At 46.0% G+C, this 25,753-nt stretch overlaps 1 protein-coding gene across 2 annotated transcripts in view; it reads right to left on the reverse strand.

The window, feature by feature from the left end:
• Nucleotides 1-8,721: 8,721 nt before the first annotated feature.
• Nucleotides 8,722-25,753, reverse strand: part of PIDD1 (p53-induced death domain protein 1) — a 28,999-nt gene continuing 11,967 nt past the window's right edge. The window contains exons 9-16 of one of the 2 annotated variants that reach the window (XM_073347157.2): nucleotides 22,490-22,637; nucleotides 17,656-17,791; nucleotides 16,790-16,940; nucleotides 15,132-15,255; nucleotides 13,301-13,419; nucleotides 12,712-12,819; nucleotides 11,300-11,505; nucleotides 8,722-10,700 (exon numbers count right to left, since the gene is read on the reverse strand). In XM_073347157.2, coding sequence (XP_073203258.2) covers nucleotides 10,463-10,700; nucleotides 11,300-11,505; nucleotides 12,712-12,819; nucleotides 13,301-13,419; nucleotides 15,132-15,255; nucleotides 16,790-16,940; nucleotides 17,656-17,791; nucleotides 22,490-22,637 — 1,230 coding nt within the window. In that variant the 3' untranslated portion in view covers nucleotides 8,722-10,462. The remainder of the gene's footprint in view (nucleotides 10,701-11,299; nucleotides 11,506-12,711; nucleotides 12,820-13,300; nucleotides 13,420-15,131; nucleotides 15,256-16,789; nucleotides 16,941-17,655; nucleotides 17,792-22,489; nucleotides 22,638-25,753) is intronic. The other variant, XM_073347158.2, reaches the window with a different exon arrangement.

Genomic DNA, 25,753 nt, shown 5'->3' on the forward strand with positions numbered 1-25,753 from the left:
AACACTGCACACTTGCGCTGCACTAGTCATCTACAGCAGAGCACTTTACAGAAGGTCAGATCAGGGGTTGGCCACCTTTCAGAAGTGGCGTGCCAAGTCTTCATTTATTCACTGTAATTTAAGGTTGTGTGTGCCAGTAATACATTTTACATTTACAGGGGCCAGCGGACGGAACCCCAGACTGGCAGCGGGCTGAGCGGGGCTGGCGGCCGGGACCCCAGACGGGCGGCCGGGACCCAGGACCCCAAATCGGTGGCACGCTGAGCCGCTCAGCCCACTGCTGGTCTGAGGTTCCGTCCGCCGGCCCCTGCCAGGCAGGGTCCCAGCCGCTGGCCCTGCTCAGCCCACTGCTGGTCCGGGGTTCCATCCATCCAGGCCGGCAGCGGGCTGAGGGGGGCCGGCGGACGGAACCCCAGGCTGGCAGCAGAGTGCCACTGTAAATCAGCTCGCATGCCCCCCTTTGGCATGCGTGCCGTAGGATGCCAACCCCAGGTCAGATGATGCTGACGATCACATGTTAGAGCACAGGAGTTACACGTTCTTTGCCAATACAGAATTATAACAAGCTGGCTGCCGTATTCCCATCAAGAAGGTGGGGAGGGAGTTAAATGAAAAATAGCTTTGATGAAAAATGGTTCAAGGAAAGCTTGTGTTTTCAAAAATTGACCTCAAATCATACATTTTAATTTTGGTTTGTTTCTAAATAAACCAAATACTTTTTATAGAATTCCCTCCCTTCCCCTCCCCCTTACCCCCAGTTCTCTATCTTTTTTCCCTTTGTCTTCTCCTTTATCAGTGGAAATATAAATTGGGAGGTGGATGGAGATGGGGACCAGAATTTTTCATTTAGATTAGAATTAAAATGATTTTTTTTGTTTGAAAACAAAAAACAAAATAAAAAACAGAAAGTTTTCATTTCATGCAATAGTTTTCCTGGAGAACATCTACTATTCTTTGAGCAGTCTCACTTGTAATGGCTTTTGTCATTTTAAAGGATTAGCTATGCAGTGGTTCTCAAGCTTCTGCATTGGTGACCCCTTTCACACAGCAAGCCTCTGAGTGTGATCCCCTCCTCCTTCTAAATTAAAAACCACATTTTTATATTTATTATAAATGCTGGAAGGAAAGCGAGGTTTGGGGGTGGAGGCTGACCGCTCGTGACCCCCACATAATAACCTCAGGACCTAATGGTCCCCCAATATGGTTCAGTTCTTACAGGGGATATTTTCATTATAGTTAACCCAGGCTATTGCTTGAAGATTACTTCTAACCCCACCTCCCATCCAAACACACACAGCTTCTCACCTGAATTTAGTGGTGCTTTAAAGCTGGAGAGGCTGGCATGTGGGGGAAGGCCTTGGTTCATTAGACCTCAGGTTCTGTTTTCCCTCAAGCTAGCAACCCACCTGCTTTGCAATGAGGATGCAGGCTGTCACTTGAGTGCCAATAATCCTCCAGTGCCCTTTACACGATTCCCGTGTGCCCAATACGACAGACAAAGTCTCCCACAATTCACTGGAAAAGTATCATAGGAACAGCTCAGCTCACTGCAGCACAAAAAACATGGGATGTGACTCCAGAAGTCCTAGCAACACACAGGGGTGACACAAATAACTCAGGTTGTGGGGATGGGAGATGGGAGACAGAATGAACCACACATGACAGACGTTAATCACGGTGGTTAGTGTACAACTGGAAGATGCTCAGATACTTACAGGGAAAAGGTGGTATAAGAACCTAAATAGAATAGATTTAACAACCAGCGTACACAGGAAGGAGTTGGGTTTAAGGTTGTTTCAGCAGGGTTTACTCACCACAACTCAGCCCTGTCTATACTGACTGCTAAGAGGGACTTAGCATCATGCTGGTTACCACAACTCATCAAAATCATGTTCTAACACTACCTAATTTTCCTAGTGAAGACAAACCTATTACAGGGACGGGATTGAATAATACTTAACAGGGTTCCTGAAACATGTGACAGCCTTTGGGCTGTAATGCAGACTAGGAACATAGCCAAAGCATAGCTCACTCACCTCTACAAGACAAAGTCATGTCGTCACCAGATCCCACAATGCAACGGTTTGTCTATAGCACAGACAGGGCCTTAGCATGCCTTCTCCAGAACAGACTTGTGAGATAGACTAGTCTAAGTCTTTACGTGATTAGCTGCTATATATACTGCAGCCCATGCGGAGTTGTTTCACATCATGTACTTACAAGATACAACAAGATTAAAGTTTCTTTTATTACAAATTAGGGCCATGTGCCAAAGTGCAACACTCCAAAGCTGGAGCAAAGAACAGTAACTCCCCAGAACAGACAAAAATGACACATGACATATTACAAAACTAACAGGAAGACGAGGTTACTCATATTGTCCAGTAACTCTGGTTCTTCGAGATGTGTCCCCCAGTAAGTGCTCCACTAGAGGTGTACATACGGCTCTTGAGCCCTTGATCGGAGATTTTCAGTTAGCAGTGTCCATTCGGCCCATGCATGCACCCTTTGCCTCCTTGTGCTGGATACTGAGGCTATACAGGGGTGTGTGAGCGAACTGCCCTTGATTCCTTCTCCACCCAGACATCCCCTAAAGAACAGTCCAAAGCAGAGGGAAAGGGGAGGGGGTGGAGGGTGGGTAGTGGAGCACCCATATAGACAGGTTTCAGAGGAACAGCCGTGTTAGTCTGTATTCGCAAAAAGAAAAGGAGTACTTGTGGCACCTTAGAGACTAACCAATTTATTTGAGCATGAGCTTTCGTGAGCTACAGCTCACTTCATCAGATGTTTACCGTGGAAACTGCAGCAGACTTTATATACACACAGAAATCATGAAACAATACCTCCTCCCACCCCACTGTCCTGCTGGTAATAGCTTATCTAAAGTGATCAACAGGTGGGCCATTTCCAGCACAAATCCAGGTTTTCTCACCCTCCACCCCCCCACACAAATTCACTCTCCTGCTGGTGCTAGCCCATCCAAAGTGACAACTCTTTACATAATCAAGTCGGGCTATTTCCTGCATAGATGAAGGTTTTCTCACATCCCCCCCACCCCCATACACACACACACTCACTCTCCTGCTGGTAATAGCTCATCTAAACTGACCATTCTCCAGGTTTAAATCCAAGTTAAACCAGAACATCTGGGCGGGGGGGTAGGAAAAAACAAGAGGAAACAGGCTACCTTGCATAATGACTTAGCCACTCCCAGTCTCTATTTAAGCCTAAATTAATAGTATCCAATTTGCAAATGAATTCCAATTCAGCAGTTTCTCGCTGGAGTCTGGATTTGAAGTTTTTTTGTTTTAAGATAGCGACCTTCATGTCTGTGATTGCGTGACCAGAGAGATTGAAGTGTTCTCCGACTGGTTTATGAATGTTATAATTCTTGACATCTGATTTGTGTCCATTTATTCTTTTACGTAGAGACTGTCCAGTTTGACCAATGTACATGGCAGAGGGGCATTGCTGGCACATGATGGCATAGATCACATTGGTGGATGTGCAGGTGAACGAGCCTCTGATAGTGTGGCTGATGTTATTAGGCCCTGTGATGGTGTCCCCTGAATAGATATGTGGGCACAATTGGCAACGGAAAGCCCGTTGCCAATTGTGCCCACATATCTATTCAGGGGACACCATCACAGGGCCTAATAACATCAGCCACACTATCAGAGGCTCGTTCACCTGCACATCCACCAATGTGATCTATGCCATCATGTGCCAGCAATGCCCCTCTGCCATGTACATTGGTCAAACTGGACAGTCTCTACGTAAAAGAATAAATGGACACAAATCAGATGTCAAGAATTATAACATTCATAAACCAGTCGGAGAACACTTCAATCTCTCTGGTCACGCAATCACAGACATGAAGGTCGCTATCTTAAAACAAAAAAACTTCAAATCCAGACTCCAGCGAGAAACTGCTGAATTGGAATTCATTTGCAAATTGGATACTATTAATTTAGGCTTAAATAGAGACTGGGAGTGGCTAAGTCATTATGCAAGGTAGCCTGTTTCCTCTTGTTTTTTCCTACCCCCCCCCCCAGATGTTCTGGTTTAACTTGGATTTAAACCTGGAGAATGGTCAGTTTAGATGAGCTATTACCAGCAGGAGAGTGAGTTTGTGTGTGTATGGGGGTGGGGGGGATGTGAGAAAACCTTCATCTATGCAGGAAATAGCCCGACTTGATTATGTAAAGAGTTGTCACTTTGGATGGGCTAGCACCAGCAGGAGAGTGAATTTGTGTGGGGGGGTGGAGGGTGAGAAAACCTGGATTTGTGCTGGAAATGGCCCACCTGTTGATCACTTTAGATAAGCTATTACCAGCAGGACAGTGGGGTGGGAGGAGGTATTGTTTCATGATTTCTGTGTGTATATAAAGTCTGCTGCAGTTTCCACGGTAAACATCTGATGAAGTGAGCTGTAGCTCACGAAAGCTCATGCTCAAATAAATTGGTTAGTCTCTAAGGTGCCACAAGTACTCCTTTTCTTTTCACCCATATAGAGACACACATCTCAAAGAACCACAGTTACTGCACAAAGTGAGTGAGCTCTTCTTTGAGGAGTGTCCTTATGGGTGCTCCACTCCAGGTGACTTCCATCTGGCGAGACAGCTTGGAGGAGGAGTTTCAGAACAGAGTGCAGAACTGAAGATAGTACTGCAAAACCGAGTCCCGCGCTCGTTCTAGAACATAAGAACAGCCATACTGGGTCAGACTCATGGTCCATCTAGCCCAGTATCCTGTCTTCTCACAGTGGCCAATGCCAGGTGCTTCAGAGGGAATGAACAGAACAGGGCAATTATCCAGTGATCCAGCCCCCGTCATCCACTCCCAGCCTCTGGCAATCAGAGGCTAGGGATGCCCCAGAGCATGGGGTTGCATCCCTGACCATCTTGGCTAATAACCATTGATGGACCTATCCTCCGGGAATGGATCTAGTTCTTTTTTGAACCCCATTATAGTTAGGCCTTCACAACATCCCCTGACAACAAGTTCCACAGGTTGATGGGGTCGAATGAAGAAATACTTCCTTTTGTTTGTTTTAAACCTGCTCCCTATTAATTTCTTTGGGTGACCAGTGGTTCTTGCATATGTGAAGGGACAAAGAACACTTCCTTGTTCACTTTCTCCACACCAGTCATGATTTTATAGACCTCTATCATACCCCCCCTTCGTCTCCCCTTTTCTAAGCTGAAAAGTCCCAGTCTTTTTAATCTCTCCTCATATGGAAGCTGTTCCATCCCCCCCATCATTTTGGTTGCCCTTCTCTGCACCTTTTCCAATTCCAATATATCATTTTTGAGATGGGGCGACCAGAACTGCACGCAGTATTCAAGGTGTGGGTGAACCACGTGTTCGCTTTTTTGACTGCTGCTGCACATTGAGCAGATGTTTTCGGAGAACTATCCACAATGACCCCAAGATCTCTTTGAGTGGTAACAGCGAAATTAGACCCCATCACTTTGTAGAAGGAGTTGGGATTATGTTTTCCAGTGTTCATTACTTGGCAGATGAAATTAGATGTCGATAAATGCAAGGTTATTGCCCGGTCACCCAGTTTTGTGAGATCCCTTTGTAACTCGTTGCAGGCTGCTTTAGACTTAACTATCTTGAGTAATTTTGTATTGTCGGCAAAATTTGCCACCTCACTGCTTGCCACTTTTCCCAGATCATTTATGAATATGTTGAATAGCACTGGTCCTAGTACAGATTCCTGGGGGTTGTATGCAAGGTTGGTTCCACCACCCTTGATAATGAGCTCAATGTTCCCTATGCCTTTCAGAAAATGGGAATATGTTAGAACTCTGAACAGAAATAGAGGAAGTCAACTGGAAGACTCCTTCATCCTCCTCCATCTCATCCAGAGGAGGAGCACCTGCACAAAATGGAGGGGAGTCTTGCGGTGCTAGAGGATGGCAGCCCAGAGATCAGGGTCTCTGTACCCAGAGATGCTTGGTACCCATGAAGCGTGGAGACTCCAGTTCTTCTGTTATCAAGAGGTCCTTCTTATATCTGAGCTCCTGTGCTATCGAATAGGGGATCACTACCAACGCAGTAGCCATGACCACGGTTGCTGAAGCCAACAGTACTGCTGATGGTATCTGGCGCTGCCCGTTGCTTGGTGCCGAGGGTGCTGCATGCATGGGTCCCAAAGGCTGGGCTGAATTCAATGGTGCCAGTCCCAAGTGTCTATTCTTGCTCTCCTTGCTGTAGAAGGTACCGAGGCCCTAACACAGCAGGGTCTCTCCTTCGTGCGCTGGGAATTTTCCTCGAGTACTCGCAGGGCTGCAGAGTCCTTTGACTTAACGGTATCGAGTAAAGAAGTTGAGGGTCCAGAGACCATAGATCTCGCCAGGGACCTGGACTTTCTTGGAGCTGGCTCCTTGAGGAGAGTCTCCATGCTCCTCTTTCTGGAGCCTTCCCTGAAGCCTCCAAAGTCTTCCCTTTCTTAGGGGAAGCCTGTGCTGCGGGAGAAGCAGTGTCAGATCTGTCCAGAGACAGATGTACATTGGTGTGGGGAGTGGGGTGATTTCTGACCTGACTCAGAAGCTAGCTGAAGGGAGCGATCCATCAGTAACAGTCAGTTTAAATCTTTCTGGTTTTCCCTGCCCTGCATTTGAGGGCGAGGCCTAAGTTGTATTTCTGGGAGATGTGGGACTCCGCCAAGCAATGGACACCCTTAGAGCGGCCGTCGCTCACAGGGATAGCCTCTCGGCAGGAGAGGCAACATTTGAAACCTGGCAAGCCAGCTATGCCCTGCCAGGAAAAATAAGTCTCCCCAAAGGGTAAGAAAGGAGTAAAACAATCCTCTACCGACTATCTGTAACTATGCTAACTAACTAACTAGATAAACTATCACTATAGATATATTAGAAGAGCAAAGGCACACTCAAGGCAGGTACACCAGACTCCCTCTCAGGGCAAGGTGACTGAGAAGGAACTGAGGGCAGTTCACACCCCCCATAAAGCCTCGGTTTCTGGCATGAGGAAGCATAGGGCGCATGCACGGGCCAAATGGACACTGCTAACTGAAAATCTCCAATCAAGGGCTTGAGAGGCACATGTGCACCTGAAGTGAAGCAAAGCACCCACAGGGACACTACTCGAAGAAGAAATAAGTTTTAAAGCGGCACTGTAAACTTGAACTTAACGAATGAGAACTTGCAGGCAGTGTTGTCGAGCCGACAGTTCCCGGCCTAGTGCCCCGATACCTGGGGTCCATTCCCATGTCTCCCACGGTCCAGCTGTGTGACCTTGGGCAAATCACTTCCTCTCTCTATGCCTGTTTCCTCTCCTGCCTCTTGTCTGTGTAGCTTGTAAGCTCTTCTTACGAGTTTGTACAGTACTTAATCTCAGTTGGGGCCTAAGTGCTACTTAATACAAATAACACCAAACGACAACTAAACTCCAATTTCTATAGAATAATGTAGCATTGATCACATCACATCAAGCCACTGGGCTACCTAGCCCACCATCCTGACTCTGACACTGGCTAGTATCAGCTGCTTCAGAAAGATACAAGAAACAAGTGGACAATTATGGAATATCTTCACCATAGGGGAAGTTTCCTCCTAATTCCCACTGATTTAAACTTTAGCACTCAATATATTAAAGGATATTTTAAAAAATTTCCTTCAAAAAAAAAAAAAAAAAATCAAGGGTTTTTCTGCTTCCTTGTCAATATTTATTTATAAGTCTTCTCAGCAAATCAAACTGACTCTGAGGTGTAATCAGTAGAAGTGATGATGCACAAAGTAAATAGGCTGAAAACCTTCCCCCCAGAGAAATCACTGTTTTTTGCCAAGATGGATAAAAATCAATGATTTTTTTTTAAATAAGTTTTTATTTAAAATCGGATTTTTTTGATAAAATGCTTTTTGAGGGGAAAAAACTATCTAAATATACTTTTAATTAAGATATCTTTGCGCTATAATGTATCTCATCATCAAATAGGAATTATTAATTCTAATTCTATAGAATGAGACAATATATTCATGTAATGTTTAAGAAAAGTTTTGTAAATGAGTTCCAATAGTTCATGGATTAGGGACCCAATCTTATGGGGTTCCAGGGGCTTCCGTATAGATTATTTAGGTTAATCTTTCTATTGACCAATGGGACTCAGTGCTCAGTCTAGAAGATACCATCAGAGATGCTTAGTTTTGCAGTTCTCAGACTGTGGATTTGTGTCTCCAGAGGTAATATGCTTGTTAACAGCAAAAATGGTTTAAAATAAATAAATAGAGGTGAGAAAAAAAGACCTCAACAATATTGTCCCTCTGCAAATTTGTGTACACAGAGTCAATCCCTTACTCCTCTCTAAAAGTGCAAAGTTTAAAAAAGGTCAATGACTAGGAGATTGTTGGGGGTGGAACAGATCTGGACAAGGAGAAGAAGTTTGGAGATAAATGTGAGAAGCGAGGGACATATGCTTGTTTTGTTAAAATATGTGTGTGTGCTGTTGAAGAAAAAATTCAGAACACTTAATGTTGTTGTTTTAGTTAAATAAAACAATTTAAATTGATGTTCTCCTCCTCCTTCGGCATGGGAAGAAAATCCTCCAAATATTAATGATTAACCTGTTGAATTGGAGATAGTTCACTTCAATTACCTTTGACAAATGAAATAACCAAACAATCATTCATTTTCTGATATAGCTGTAAAACTAATCTGAAAAGATTTCAAAATAAATCAGTTTAAAAATGTATAGTGTGTACCTTCTGAAAATGAAATCTACATCTATCTCTGAGTTGCGAAGAATATGTATTAAGGTTACAACAAGAATGCATTTTTATGTAAAAAACCATGATTAAATCAAGTCTTCCTGACTAGTGTCAGGTAGACCACTCTGGTTTTTGCTAACTTCTTCCAACTGCAATGGTCATAGTAGGTATAAGATTTTTAGACAGAAATGTGATTTTTCAAGTTGACGGTATCCCTTCAAGTATTGCTCCCAAGATTCAGTATATGCCATTCACGTCAGTCTCCTAAGGAGCATCCGTAATAAAAGAGGGATTCCAGTGGCTTTTGGGGAGTCCACGGAAAGACTCCCATTGTCTTTATTTCAGGCCAATTATGAGATGGGTTGGAGAGCAGGGGAAGTCAATAGGGAATTCTCATTTACAGGATACTCAGATTAGGAAGGTTAAAGGTGAAGTCAGCACCATTCCGTCCAGATCCCACAATGGCTCTGTCCTGCAGCTGACCTGATCAGCTCTTAAAATGCCACATGAATATTGTGCTTTTCATCCCAAGTGCTTTGAAAACTATACACAGGAGTGAGTGCTGTGACCTCTGAGCTGAACCTCACCTGCTGCCCACTACTGCAGAATCCCACCGCACAAACAGTTTAAGAGAGGAAGTGAAGAACACAGTATCCACTTGAAACTGCTGGGAAACTTTAAAGAGGCAACTTAGAATCCAAATTGGCATTTGGCCAACACAATGGGTTCAACCTCCTAATTCACTGCAGAAAGTAAAATGGAACCTACGGTCAAGAGCGGCTAGGTTTTATGTCTCATCCAAAAGACCTCCAGCCCCACAGAGGCCTAGAGTTGGGCAAAAAAAAAAATTGTTTTAAAAAAGTAATAATTACAAAATGGTTTTTGAACAAAACAAGAAATTAGAAAGAGTGGAAAATTTCTACCAACGAAAAAAAGCAAACAAACAAACTACCCAAACACCAACATTCCCCTCCCTCCCCACAAAAAACAATTCTCTTTCAGGGTTTGTTTGTTTGTTTGTGGAAGGAAAAAGTCAAAACTGTTTTCACAGGAAACGTAGGGGAAAGGAAAATGTTTCTAAATTTCCCACGCTAAAGACTGTGAAGTGCTCAGATATGATGGTAATGGGGACCATATAGGTATCTAAAATAGATAGCTGGAGGTCTCCCAGTCAACTACTGACCCAACCTTTGCTTGGAGATCTGCGAGGATCACAGCACAAGCTCGTATAGTGGGATTCCCCCATTAAGTTTTACATCAAACACCAGAACACAACTGAATCTGTCCCTATAGAAATGCTGAAAGAAGAGATGTGGTGGGGAATGTTTAGATCCCAAATCATTAGCAGAACATAGGTTTAGGCATAAATTATATATAAATATCTATTACAGCAACATTATTAAAAGCAGTGTTCTCCATTATTTAACTGCTCTGAATTTCTCCACGTCCCTAACACCTAAAGCCAGAGGGCCTGAACTCGGGACTCACCAGCCTTTCCCACACACTAGGAAATTGGCACATATGGACTTAACAGAAGTCACACATTAGCATACCCTTCGCAGAGCATGGTGGGTTAGTAGTGGATGATCACAATCCAGCTGGTGCCCCCCAGCTCCCATGGCAGGTGGTGGCATGTGGATCAGTTGGCAGGTCCCCATGCAGCCATGCCACCTAATGCACAGGGGAGGGATCACCACAGTAAGAAGCAGAGTTCCTTCTGCTGGCTGCTACACCATGGCTATCGTGGAGTCTTCAGCGCTGCTCTCCTGGTCCAGGCCCACCCGGCGGATGGACGCCCTGTATTTCTGCCTTCCCAGTTCGATGACCGTTTCAATCTCGTCTGCAATGTCCTGGCGGCCGCTCTCCTTCATGGCTGTGATCAGCTTCTCCACGCAGTTTTGGTCGTCAGAGTTTTGCTGAGCCCAGGAGAAGAGCATGTTCAGGATTTGACTATCCAGATCCTCCCTGAGGAGAGCAAGAAGCACAGAAATAAACCCACCATCCCTCACGGCATTTACTTGAATCTGTGACTGGGTCCGAACTCCAGAAAGTGCCATCATGCCACAGTAAGATGACTCAGTGGGACTCACTACCCAACCCTTAGTTTTCAGCTGAAAACTAAATTATTTTGATATGAAAATACTGCCACAGTGCCTCAAGTTCCCATTCCTGTCAACAGCATCAACTCCTTGGTCAGACTACATCTCCCAGGATGCACCAGAGTCTCCATTCTTGGAGAGATGGGGTAGTGCATCATGGGAGTCCCTAACCATGATGGGAGATATTATCCTGCCGGGCAGTCCTGCCCATAGAGATAGGGCATAGGAGGCACCCAAACTACAATTCCCGTGAGACACTATGGGAGCATTCCCAAACTGACATATTTCAGTTTTCAGACAAAATATTTTAGGTTTTTAAAACAAAAACAAAACATTTTGTGACTTTTTTTTTTTTTTTTTTAGTCAAAACCCCAATTTTCCCACCAGCCCTAATGGAGATATTCCTACCCTGGAAATGTGTTGGTCCATGGGGCCACCATATCAATCTCTGCACACATGGCTCACCTGTGGTTGTATCCTATTCGTTCGATCTGCTGATAGGGTAGCCCCAGGTTCAAGCCAATGGTTTGCCAGTCAGCTCCAATGCGCCCAGCAATGCCAAGTAGATTAGCTTGTGTCAGGTAGCCGGTCTCGGCATTCCCCAGGTTCAGAGGAGGGAAGGAGAAGCCATTCTTGGGCTCTGAATGCTCACCTGAGCGGGATTTCAGTTTCTGTTTGATGGGAGAGAGTGATAGAAGTACTCCTGGCTGGAATGATTTCCTTTTAAAGGGGCAGTGCCAAGTCATTTAGTTGAACTTTACCTCTTTGCACCTTGGGGAAGTAGATTTAATGTGGACTCTAGGGACCCAGTTGTGTGAAGTGCTGACCACCCACTGTTTAGCGGACTCCAGTGAGAGCCATGGATGCTCAGCACCCACAATCACAGCCTGAAGCAGGAAATCCCTCCTTGCCCTGTCTTTGGAGATTCCGTTTTCATTACCAGTTGTTTCCCCGAGTACATGTCCCTCAGCCTTCAGGGAGCTCTTACTCTAGGCCCCAAACCAAGGCTGTGCATGTACCAGAAGTGGGACTGCAGTCCACAGTGCTTACTCTGGGGTAAGCCTTACGGTGATGTTCAAAGAAAGACAACAATATTTACTGGTTCGAGCCAGCTCGAGAGAAATAAAACTTGCCATGACACAGCTTGGCCAGCCAGGTCCCTTTAAGGCACCCCTGGCTCATTCCAGCACACTTCAACACAACGGTTTAATCAAAATGCCTTTGAGCTGCCCTGCACTGGAAAATCCACCTTCCCAACAATACCCATCACTGGGGTATTCATATGCAAGACAGAAACTGTGCTCAGGTCTAACCAGTTTCCTCCTCATTGAGCTCCCTCATTCACTCAGAGCAACAATCTGTCCTCCACAACATTTCATTGCATCAGTGCGAGCTCAGAACGGTGCAAAAGGGAACAGGACAGGAAGGTGGATAAACTAGAGAGAGATGGGGAACATTTCCAGTTACACACTTCCTTGGGGAGGAGGGGAGCTATCTCACAGTGGTGGGAAAATACCCACAGAAAGTGCCCATGGCCATTTACAAGAGCTTCACTCCCAAAAGCAATTGTGCCTGGTCATCTTCAAGTGATCTCACCACCAGCACCCAGTCCCTCACACTTCAGACACGTGAAAGCACGTGCACAGCTATTCGCTCCTCCACCCTTACGGTCACATGGCTGCATGCGCACACACTCCCCCTTTTCAGAGGAAAAGGGATTCTTCATTTTCCATCATGCAGTTTCTACAGACGACACCTCCGGCTGTAGTCCATCCCACTCTTTTCAGGGCTAAGTATGGGAGACTTCAGTTTAGCAGACAGACACAAATATTTCCCCATCTATGTTAGGCTTCCCCGTAGGTGACCAAGTAACTCACAGGCAGTTTGATTGGCAGAGTAGCCAGCCAGTGGGAATCGGGCCCTTTCCTCTTCTTGGTGGCATCTTCAGGGACATTGTCTGGAACTTCGCCACGATAGAAGGAGACCTTCACAAGCAGGCGAGATCACAGAGTAAGACCTAGAGGCCATTTCAACGGCCATGTCTATCTATGCAGCTTGTTTTCTATTTGGCAAGGATTATGTAAGAAGTTTCCCACCCAGTCCCTACAGGAGACCACACATTCCCCACTTGGCGTGCCATCTGCAGTTTGATTGAGTGGGTGCCATTGGCAATAATACAAGGATCCACCACAGAGTCCAGCCCCCTCTCCCTTACTGCTAATAGGCCAAGAGTTAACTCATAACTCTGGGCACCAGCCTGGGTGATAGGTGACCATTCATATTCAAGCCACACTCTCCTGTTGGCTTATTTTACGGGTCAGTCTCTGGTGAGGAAAAACAGAAACTCGATTCACTGACATACTCAAGGCTCGGGCGCTGCAGCAAGGGACGCCACAGGAAAGGCGAGGACTGCGAAAAAAGAAAATGAGGCTCTTGAACTGGTGAGCACTATCCCCAGAAACTCACCTGCCCTTTCACAGCTTGGCCTTTCCTGTCCACTTCAGCAGTCACATAGATTTCCTTCATGTTCTTCAAGTGGGAGTAAAAGATGAAGGAGATCCGTCCATCCACACAGTCTGGGCGGTCTGAGCGGAGCCAGGGAAAACCAATCAATCGATCAATGTACAGAAAACCTTCCTACTCCTAGGCAAGGGCTACATCAGCAGCTTCCCAGACCAGAACCCACTTCTCCCTGTTTTCTGGCTCGTCCCATTCTGGGACAGGGCTGCCACCCGTGACCATGGAGGAAGCAGATCATGCAGAAGCAAAAGGAAACCAGCCACCGGAGGAAGAGGAGTTGCAAAGAGTGCAAAGGGAGGGGAAGATGTTGAGGTTAAATATTGCATCTGTCCTACCCAGGAATGGATCACTAATGAGCAGGGGGAACCAGCTGGAAAGTGACTCCTGTTTACACAAAATAAACCATCCGTCTCTTTTACATTTCCTTAAAGGAGGTGGGGGGGGGAGAGATATGAGTAGGGATAAAGGAAAAAGTAATGCTGCATATGTTGCCTTAGAATCATAGAATATCAGAGTTGGAAGGGACCTCAGGAGATCTTGTCCAAACCCCTGCTCAAAGCAGGACCAATCCTCAATTTTTGCCCCAGATCCCTAAATGGCCCCCTCAAGGATTGAATTCACAACCCTGGGTTTAGCAGGCCAATGCTCAAACCACTGAGCTATCCCTCCCCCCCTTAGGACTGTACCATCCTGCCAAATACCTGTGACAAAGGGTAGGTGAGGGTTCCTGGTGCCCTGAGACTAGGCTACAGAGTCCTGTGTGAGTCAGCGGTAAAGGGTCCGATCCCGGGTTCATCTTCCCCAGGGCCAACTGAGAGGGACTATTGTCTTTGATGTCACAGTCACAGTGGAATTACACCAGGGTATTAGAGATCAGGAAGAGGCTCAGAGTGCAGCTGTGACATCCCTTCCCACCTGGATGCCCCAGGATACAGTCTTATGGTTTTGGTCCCACCCCCTGTAAGCTGAGTTCGTGAGAGAGGGAGGTAAAATGAGGATGGCCAACAAGACAGATAGGCATTAAACTCCACACAGGGAGTTCTCTGGGCTGGACCGTTCCAAGGGCTTTCTCCCCATAGAAATGGCTTTGTACGTAGACTACATCAGAAATGGATGAGACTTGTTAGATCAGCTAGCGTGTGCTCGGAGTACACAGGTCATGTACTCAGCTTACCTACGGAATAAATACACTGTACTAGACTGTACCCCTCTGGGGGTTGTTGTGGTTTGCTATGAAGAGAGCAGAGTCCAGCATGGTCCTGGAAGCAGCAATTCCATAGGGAGAATTCACTACCAAAAACATGTCCTGCCGGCCTCTCGCTCTGTCTCCAGAGAGCAGAAGGACTGCTGCATTGCCCATCAGTTGATCAGCATAGGCAGCAGTGCTATGCTCCGTTTGCCAAATCTGCTAAGCCAGTGGTTCCCAACCTTTCTGTGGGAACTGCCTATTGCTACTCCCAGAAGACTGTGGCGGGCGCCGGACACCTTGCCAGATGAGTGTGCCACCGGAGAACCGACTGCCAGAATACCGCCAAGAAGCAGCAATGCTTCTCTGTGGCATTTCAGCAGGCGGTTCTCCGTCGGTGGCATTTTGTCGGTGGGGTGTCCTGCGGATGCACAAAAATGCCCTGGCGGGCGCCGTGGCACCCACAGGCACTGCATTGGGGACCACTGTGCTAAGCGAATACAGAATGGAGCAGCAGCTGCTGGGAGGGAACTGAAGGCGAAACAGACGGAGGAAAGAAAGAGCAGATTGGACAAGAGGGCTCTGCTATACCGGCATCGATGTTGATGCCTCGCTCGAAGGCTGCAAAGAACTGCTCTCCCTCAAACAACTCCACAATGTCAGAGGGCTCCGGGCCCTGGTAGCGGTCATGAAGCTTTCCCAGAACAGGATCGACCTACCAGGGATGAAAGCAACATGGGGGTCTGTTTAGGCTTTGCACATTCACAACCCCTCCCCCAACCCCCAAAAAGGGTCCAAGAAATTTTTCTCTTGCACTGTCAATTCAAAGAGTTTATTTTTCCAAGAGAAAAAACAAAAAAACAAAACAAAACCACACAATTCCCCTAAAGGTCTAATCTGTCATTAAAAAGTGACGGTAGCCAAGAATCATGTGGCTCCCATGGCATGCTTATAAAACACATGGTGTCTAGGCACACAAATATGCTCCGCTGTTTGTGGTGGTGGAGAAACAACTATTTATGTTAGCCTTGCTGTCAGCAGGACTAAATACCAGCATGGACTGAACTGTTCCAGCCCGTGCTGACCTAGTGCCAAAGTCTAGCTGGCCCTCCTTTTCTTACACTAGCAGGGTGCTGAAGCCTATCAGTTGTAAACTATCTGGTCTAATTCCATTTTCAGCTCTGGGGAAGGAAGCAGAGTGTCTAAGCTAAATACAAGTTGGGCCAAACTTCTATTTAGCTCAGACTCTCTCGACTTTCTTCCCCAGACCTGAAGAAGAACTCTGAGTAGCTCAAAGGCTTGTACCTTTCACCCACAGAAGTTGGTCCAATAAAGGATATTACCACGCCTACTTTGTCTCTCACATATCCTGGGACCAACGTGACCACAACAATGCTGCCATCAGAGGTTGAAAATTCCTTCGGCATCATTAGCCACTGCAGTGTCTGGGTGTTAGAGCAGATTAATTGTAACCTGTCAGTAACCCTTCAAAACCAAGAAGTTATTCCCTCTCTTTTCCCCACAACATTTAGTCGTGGGGAGATATTTTCCACACAACTCTTGTGCTGCAATGCCACGTAGCTGAGGCCAGGACACAGCCTAAATGTGTTGTCTCTCTGCTGAAAGCCTCATCCTGGGGCAGCAGCATGCAAATACCCAAAGACTATGAGCTCTTACTTCTCAAAGGCAGTTTGAGTGAAGCTAATGCTGTGCAGCCTCTCTCACCCTGCACATGGATTTGGACTATCCTACCAGTGAACCCTCTGGGACCAACTTCCGGGGGTGAAATCCTGGCTTCAGTGAAGCTAAAATAGCAAGACTCCCGTTTTGGCTTCAGTGGCACCAGGATTTCACCCCTGACGCCCAAGGCTTGAAGTTTCCCTTCCGGTGTTTATGAATGTGTTTTATGTCAATACTGGAACACAAGAATTACACACAAGTGGGACCAGCCAGCCCAGGGGATTATAATGGACAGCACAGCTTTCACCATTCAGTCGTCAGGCTGAACTAGACTGGTGATCGTTGCACCAAACAGCTTTGTGAAATACGCTATAGCTCTGTCCACTTCCCAGCGGGCCAGTCTCCCTGGCGCAAAAACCACCATTGCAACAGGAACCCTCAATCAATCAAACAGCCGAGGGCTAAACGGGCAGGGACATTTGGTGAATATGCCAGGCACAATTGCTCCCATCGCCCCTTCTCCCATGGCTCTGGATTGAGGCCCCTTGGCAGGGCAGCGCGTGCAGTACCTTGTGCTTGGGGACACACTGCAGCAAAACTTGCTCGGGGTCCTTCTTCCTCTGCAGCGCTATGAAATTCACCTGGTACAGGCGCAGCCTCTCGTACACCTTCCTGGCGATGCCACCGATGTAGGTCTTGGTAGTATACCACAGCCAGTACCTGGGGAAGGAAGCAAATGAGGGAGGGATCCATCTGCCAGCAGAGAAGCCAAGGGCAAGGACGGGAACCTGAAGGGGTGGACCTTAAAGTGACGCTTCCTTTCTATCGAAGGGGATAGGCAAAAATTAGGAAAATCTGGATTTCAAGGGAGCTGAGTTGAAGGCACCATCCTGTCCGCTTGACACAGGTTATCCTCCAAAAAGCAGATTCCCAGCCCAAGACTGAGCGAGAGAACTTACCAGTGAGGGGGAAGGGTTGCATCAGCAGCCTATGGATGAGGGAAGGATTCCGGCAGCTGGGAGGAGTGGTGGCCGGGAACCTCACTGTTGAATGGATTTAGGTTCTGAGTGGGAATGTACTCACTTGAGCATGGCCTCTTTAAAGCTACCTGGCCTACAAGGGCAACCACAAATCTGCTCACTGCAATCTGGTGGGATGTGAAGTGAGGAGAAACAGAAACCGCCCAGGACACAGAAGCAAGCTTTTTTTTTCAGTGCGGCTGTACTGTGCACCGAGGAATTGGGAATATTAACTGGAGGTATAAAGCTTCGACATTCCATCCTTCTTAAGGGGAAAGAGCAACCCTGGCAAGGCGCTGGGGGCTGGAAGGGAAACTGGCAACAGCAACAGCACAGCCTCTGGTCTGGGGGAAAGCGCAGCCATCCACCTTCTAGCCTTTTCTTCAAACACTGTCCGTGAGCGGGTCAGAGCTCACCAGGAGAAGTGGGTGACTTCAAACCGCGCGTAGAGGTGGGTGAACTCCAGCACCACCTGATTGGTGATGTCATCCCAGGTTTGGGCTTGCAGGTTGCCGTGAAGAAGATGCAGCCTGGAGCGATCTAGGGTGAGACCTAAAAATCAAGAGACACAAGCCGGTTTAGTTTTAGATGAACATGGATTTTTTTTTTTGCCTTGCTTGTTGCTTTACAAATCCAAGTGCAAAGCAGCTGGAGCCTTAGGGGAGTTGTGGTTTGTTTTTTTTTAAAGCCACAATTGCTTACCTTTGGGAAATGCCAAATTCCAGCTCAGCCAGGCCACTTCTTTGAAAAAGACCAGCCCTGAATATCTGATTTGCTATTCCAGTGGAACTCCTAGCCTTAATGCGTCAGCCACTTAATTACCTCCTAAGCCGATGGGTTGCATGACCTAAGAGGTCTTTTTCTACCTCTGACTCCTAAATGTTTGTACGGCACCTGGCACAAAGAGGCCCCAATCCTGACAGGGGCCCACGTGTCCCAGGGGCCTCTTGATGCCAACTGGCAGGGGGCACAGGAGGTGCCTACAATTTTAAAAGGGCTTCCCTGGGCCTGATGTCTACATAATAGAGTGCCAAAGGGTGGCATGTGAAGTCTCTACCAACAACCAGTAACACAAAGGTCATCCTAATTACTGTGAATGTATGTACAAAGGAGTTATGTATCCATACTGAAAAATACAGTCCTAAGTTATGTAAGTTACGACAGGTCACCAGAAGGTGATAAATGTGCTCCTATCAGGCAGAAGGGAAGAAATGTATCTGTCTAGTCATGTGTGTATTGTCCCTGTCTGAGTGGAGAACTAATTACAGACTGAGCCAAATGCTAATCAAGAGATTGTGAAGTTGACAAGAAAAAAAAAAAAATCTCAAGGGGAAAAAAAAACAAACAACAAACAACAATCAGCATCGGGAACATCCTGTTTATAAGTAAAGACTGAATCGGGGGGGGGGGTGTGAGGGAGAGATCACTGGGGGTACAGAGGTACACCCTGGATCTTTCACTGAGGGGGCAAACTGAAGGGTGCAGCCAAGCCTGGCTAAAATACACTGGAAGGATTTGGGGTGAGTCTAGCTCTAAGACATAAAAGTAACTCGTTAAATAAGTCTAGGTTCTAGAATGCGAGTTATAATTTTACTGTATAGGCAACTGTTTGTTTCTAATATGCGGAGACTTGCTATCATGTGACTCTCTTCTCTGTGTTAAATAAACTTGTACCTGTTTTCACTGTAATCATCTGTACGTGCTGTGAGGTAAGCAGAGCTGTGAGATGAGGTGTAATTAGCAAGCTGGGGGGTACTGTTCCTTTGGGAGCAGTGCATCTGTGAATTCTGAGTCTCTCCAGTGGAACAGGGGTTGGACGCTGCAGGGGGAAGCTCAGAGGACTCAGGGGCTGGCGTGTGCCTATTGCTAACCTGCAGCGGGGCAGCGAAGCCCACATGGGCTGACAAGGAAGTGCTTGGGTTGCCCATGGCTGACAGAGTTGGGGAGCTGACCCATGGCAAGTACAGACAAGGTTTCCTCACACTAAGGGCAGGGGGAAGCAAAGTGTCTCACAACCCTGAGTACCCCTGGAAGCGTCACAGCCCGTTGTGCGCTACGCTAACAGAAACAACAAGAAAGCCAAGGGAGATCAAAGGGAAACCGGAATTAATAAGCTTAGACAAGCGAAACTTCTCCATTTGCCAGGGTCCCCTCCTAGACACCACCCCCATCTCATCCAGACAAATGCCTCTGAGCAAGAAATCAATTTAACCAAAGACAAATTGTCAAGGCAATTGTCATTGTGTGCCATTTCAGTTGGCTGCATTAGGCCTCACTTCCTGTCCTAAGCTATATGAAATGAAGTTCAAGCCTCAGTGAACAGCGACCACGTTATAACCCCATGCAGACAGCAACAGGCACTCTGGGAAAAGCTGCAAATTGGCTTCTAGCTAGGTTGTTAACGCTCTTGGGCAAGAACTGTCTTTCCTATTACTCATTTGGACAGCGCCTAGCACAATCTCAATTGGGGTTCTCGTGTGACACTGTAATAATAATAATTCTAGAGTGGGGGAAATGGTGGGTGCATAGCTTTACAGCTCCCCCACTTCACCTCCTAAAGTCCACAATCATCGGCAACGGAATCGCTTCCCCGCCCCGCATCTAATATTCAGAGATTATTCTACAACTCTCTTCTTTTAATTCAATACCCTTATGGATGCTGCTCCATCTCCAGATTTTCTATAAAATCCTCAAAAGCAGAAGCTATTGGACAACCCTCTGGCAGCCAAGATGGCTGAGCAAGGAGATGCTGTCCCTCTAAGACTAGCAACACCAAAGGATTCAAGGGATAAAATCAGGGACACAGGAGACAAAAAAAAAACAAAACAAACCCCAACCTTTCTATATGCCAATGACATTCTCCTAGATATTAAAAATTCCAGATCCATTCCAAACACCCTACAAATGATAAACGTTGGCAAATTCTATGGCTACAGGACAAACTGGGACAAGTTCGAAGCAGTGACAATCCCATGAGATCTAGTTGTAAGTGGCTTCTCCTATAGGGACATGTAGATGTTAACAGACAAACCTCAGCTATCTTGGCATCCTATTCCCTAAGGAAATTAAAAACAGTCAAGGATAACCTCACCCCATTAACCATGCAAATAATAAGCAATTTAAATAGATGGCAGGCACTACTTCTCCCCCTTGGGGGAAAAATAAACAATTAAAAGGAATGCCCTTCTCAGGAGCCTTTTTATTCTGAATTCCCTCCTTTTCCATAGTCCTCCCTTTTATTTTACCAAAATCAACAGGGTCAGGTCCTTCCTGTGCGGTGCTGGTAACAAACTAAAGCAGCCTTGCAAAGAGCACAGCTCCCTGTCAAAACATGCAGTTTGAGATTTCCCAACTTTAAAACTTTACCACCAGGCAAAACATTCTTAGCCACGCAGCACAGTGGCTCCTTCCGTCATGCTGTCGAGCCCCAGACTGGCTCCAGCTGGAAGCAGAATTGGTTGCTCCTTTTCCTCTTTCCCACGGTGCTGCACTCACATTACTACCGATTCGCTACAAAACAATGACCAGCTATTGTGGAGGCAAAAATCCCCAGCGTAGCAAGTCTACTGAATTTAAAAACAATCCCCTTCTACATACCAGGATCTCTGGTCTCTATCTAACCTGAAACTCTAGCAGGCAATCCCATCATTTGGAGAGTCTGGATTAGGAAAGGGATTTTGACTATCAATATTAAAAGAAAGGTTCAATCTAGAGTCTAAGAAGGAGTGGCAATATATCCAACTTAAACAAGCCATCTCCCATCTGCTTGGCCTTCAATACCTGCAATGCCTCTGACTCTCCTGAACTGCTCTCATATCTCCAAATATTACTCCGATTGCCAAGACCTAGGGCACAACACGATATGCACACTTGGCCAGCAAATCTGAATTAAATATAGATTGGAGGAGGAACTAGGCCAATTACTGTCTGCTCATCAATGGAAACAAATTTTAGCCAGTGCTTCAAACTGTTCCTTGAACCTCCATTTAAGATTAATCCAGCAGAAAATCATACAGGAGGTGGCTTTGGATCACACTCCCACTGTTCAAAACAGGAGCCACTAAGTCAGACAAATGCTGGCGCTTTGATTCAACAGGTGCTAATTTAACCCCTGTGCTCTGGGAACGTGTATGTTTTGGGCAGAACTTAATTGCAGAGTTAATTTTTTCCAGTGAAACAAAATTGGGTTCCCAGCTAAACATGTACTTTTAAACCAAATGGACGTTAACTGGAAGCACCTGAAAACCTGTGGCTTAAGCAGAGCACTAATAATTGCTCAAAGGCTGGTACTACAAAAATGGAAATCCAAAAAAATGACCATCAATTGAAGACTGGCGCATAGACATTGTAAGCCTGGCTGCCATGATGGGCTGAGATTTCCAAAACAGATTAAAGCACTGCTTAAAATCAATGGGAACTGGGAATCCAAAACAGCCATAATATTTTTGATGAATACATTGTTAAATGTACCAGAGATCACCCTTATTCCTCTAGATCCTGTATTAAAAGACCACTTCCCAAGCATCACCAGGATGTACCCAGTCCAATTTTGCTTTACCTTTATTAGGCAAATGTTACAGCTAAACAGCAGCTTGTCAGTCCCTGATGTTGGTTCACAATATAATCAATCAGTATTCTGCGCACTGCTGGAACCTACATCTTCACATTTCCTGAATTGCTAGGGTTGGAAAGCCTGACTGGACTTGCAACTCCAATGGAGTCGCTCATGATTCACACTGAGATCAGAATCAGGCACCAAATTTACAACCTTACCGTTGCTTTCATTTTCTTTTGTGCATTTAAACAGGATGGAACGTTTGGGAAGCATTTACGGAGCCAGAAGGCATTAAATCAAAAAGAGTGTGTTTTCTGTAGATGGCAAAGTATAAGTGTTTTCCCACCTCCCCAACCTCTTTTGATCAGTTACTCTGGAATAAGGGAGAAATATCTTGTTTCCATGGGATGGCACTGGTGTCAGTATTCCTTTATGACGAAAGAGGACCTGTCCCACCAGCACTCTCCAGAAAGCAGTGGAAAATATTAACAGCTTATTATAGTAGTTCTACTACTTATGTACTAAGCTTTGTGCATTGGACCCTGATGCTCCTAACCACAAACACTGAAAGGTGCCATTTGTTCACAGTTTGGTTTATTACATCAATTGCCTGGGGGAAATTGAAAGATAATCTACCAAGTAGGAGGATTTTAAGCACAGAAGCTTTCCATTGGCATTTCTGGGCATATACTAACCTGTGACCCCTGGAGGTAGCGGGAGCTGAATTTTAACTGGCCTGAGGAAATCCACAGTGGAATTCTGGGAGAGGCAGAGCAGGGGACTGGCTCTGGACTCTGGATCGTCTGTGATCTCTGCCAACTCCTCTGCCGACACTGGCAACACCTGGTGGTTGAACAATAATCAAATCAGCTTAATGTCTGAATACCTGAGTTCACTGAGGCAGAAAGAGGGCAACGGCACTGTGACGTTATCTGATTAAAATATGACCATATAGATCGCTGTTGCAATCACTGTTATATATTTGCAACAAATCTTGTACAAAGATTGTCAAGTGAGGTGTCTATGAAAAGATTATGATTTGCTGGTTATGATTATGCTATCTGTATGCATGTATCATTTTTGTACTTGAAGTTATGAATATTGGCTCTATACCTGGATTTCAAATGTTTGCTCCTGGGGTAATGCCCACAAGGTATTTAGCCTGCACATCTTGAAGGGACTATTCAAATTAAGTGGCTCATCAAGAAACACTTAACTGACAGTGGACCATGGGAGACGCTCATCTGCACTGAATGAACTGTCCTGTGGACGTTCCATCTGAAATATAGTTAATGGCCTCCTGCAATGACTAGGTGAAATGCATGGACATGTGACTTGTCCATGTGACTACAACCACCATCTTGTTACTGTACTTTTCAACAGTAAGAACAATGGGATTCCCACCACATGGCAGAAGAGATAAAAGGCCCTGGAAACTCCTCCATTTTGCCTCTTTTCTGCCCAAACCTCTGGACTATGGACGATACTAATGGGAGCATTTTAACCAATGGATGGAAGACTTTCCAATGATTTGGAATGATTTCCAATGACTTACCAAGCCAGCAGTTTATTCCATCACTGCTGCAAGTCTGAATCAAGGAGGTTCATTTATCATATGTATTTGATTCCTCTAACCAATTTTAACTCTCACCTTTCTTTCTTTTTATGAATAAACCTTTAGATTTTAGATACTAAAGGATTGGCACCAGTGTGATTTTTTGGTAAGATCTAAGTTATATTTTGACCTGAGTGTGTGGCTGGTCCTTTGGGATCAGAAGAATGTTTTATTTGAAGAGATTGGTTTTAAAGAACTACTCATCTCTAAGTCTAATGTTTTCGGTGGTAATACAAAGACTGGAATGCCTGAGGAAACTGCTTTTATGACTTCTTGTTAGCCAGTGTCGTGAAACAGAAGTTTACTTTTGTTGCTGGTTTGGTATATCCTATGTGGGATTAGCCACCAGTCTTGGGGTGTATCTGCTCTATTTCTCAGCAGTTTGTCCTGAATTTGGTGTTCTCACTTGTGACCCAAGAAGGCATGGTTACAGGCCCCAACCGCTCAAATGCCAGGCCTGACTCAGTGGCACAGGCTGGCTGCCAAGTGGGAGTGTGAATCCTAATTCCTGAACCACATTCTGCTCAGAGTTATACTGGTGTAAACTTGGCAAACAGGGCCCTGAGCCAGATTGAGTCTTCTCGGTGCTACTGTCACACATTTAATTAAACAGCTACCACGACCACCCCTACTAACTTTGACTCCATGCATCTGATGAAGTGGGTTTTAGCCAACAAAAGCTTATGCCCAAATAAATTTGTTAGTCTCTAAGGTGTCACAAAGACTCCTCATGGTTTTTACTAACTTTAATGGGGCTGCTCCAGAGTTAGAATAAGGGTAAAGTTTAACGCTCTGAATCTCACTTGCTGAGCTGGTCTGTCATGCTTTTCGTTCTTGGATACTAAGCAAGAGGCTAAAGCTGCATGTCCTTTGACAGTGCTGCCTGCTGGCTTATCAAGCGCCTTGGTAGCAAAGCTCTGAGCAGAACCCCATTCAGCCTTCCCCAGAGAAGGACAGAGGGGCCAGGACTGTATCAAGGAAGGTTGTATGGGAGAGGGGAAAGAGAAAGGTTTGTTTGTTTTTAAACAGGGTACAGGATTTAGTTGGTGTTGGTCCTTCTTTGAGCAGGGGATTGGACTAGATGACCTCCTGAGGTCTCTTCCAACCCTAATATTCTATGATTAGTCTTGCCAACTCCCCTGTCCCACAAGTCCCAGATACATTTGTCCCCAGCCCCATAGCCTGGAAAGGTCAAAGCCTTGGGGAATGTGGCGGGAGACCCAAAAGATGAACATTGCACTCATGCATTATGGCAATGATTTGCAAAACTCCTCAGCACCCAGCACACCAGCTGAGGTCAGTGGCAGCTGCAGGCATTCAGCACTCTGAGAAGTGAGGTACTCAGGGCCCAACCAAACATCTATTGACTCCACTAGGTGTTAAACCAGGCCCTACCTCAGCAAGACGTGCTAGCGTTTCTCAGATGTAGCTGCCATGTCAGCATGTGGCCATCAGAGGCTTTTCTTGCAGCCACAGCCTCCTGTGCGGTGATTTGGGGGGCAGGGAGCAAAGCAGCAGCCCCTTCCTCGGTCTGCAAGGAGGGGATGGGCTCTTCCCCCCTCTGGAGCCACAAACACCAGAGGAGCAGACAGTCAGTATAAGTTCCCCCTTCTCCCATGGGCGGTGGGGCTCAGTCTTCTGGCTTCAGCCCTGGGGTGGCAGGCGGCAGGCTCCGGCCGCTGGGCTTTGGGCTCACCAACCCCCTCATCACCCCTGGCCCCCGACTCATCCACCTCATCACCCCTGGCCCCAGCTGCCTCCCTACCCACCTCCCCATCCAAGGCTTAATTTGTCCCCCAGCTTGCCAGGACCGAGTAAGTCTGCTGTGAAAAGCGATATTTGTATGCTTGTTACTATCACTGTTTACTTCTCCCAGCTAGCTAACAAGTCTGCGGCTGTGAAAAGTGACACTAACAATCATACAAATATCACTTTTCACAGAAGCAGACTTACTAGCTAGCAATTCTTAAACAAAACAAAAAAAGCAAAAGAAACGAGAGCAACAAAAAACCAAGAACATGCAAAGCACCTTCTTTGTGTTTCTATTCTGTTTAGGTCCAGTAAAGACTAGAGACCACTGTACGTTGTTGTTATTATTGAGTCTGCAAAAAAACCACCCTGCAATTACAATGATTGGGACTTGTATGGGTGCAGATTTATTTGTTCTTCCTCAACTTAACTACGTTTTTCAGAAAAATGGACATAGCAGCCCCAGCAACAGTAGGTGGCTGCATTCTGAGGCCACCAAAAATTTTGCTAGGAGAACCTTAACAAGTTACAATGCTTGACCTACGGCGTATGTGAGTGCTAACCCCTGCCAGACAGCTAATGACCCAGCCCATTT

The sequence above is a fragment of the Lepidochelys kempii genome, chromosome 6 (assembly GCF_965140285.1).
Source record: "Lepidochelys kempii isolate rLepKem1 chromosome 6, rLepKem1.hap1, whole genome shotgun sequence".
Taxonomy (NCBI): Eukaryota; Metazoa; Chordata; order Testudines; family Cheloniidae; genus Lepidochelys; species Lepidochelys kempii.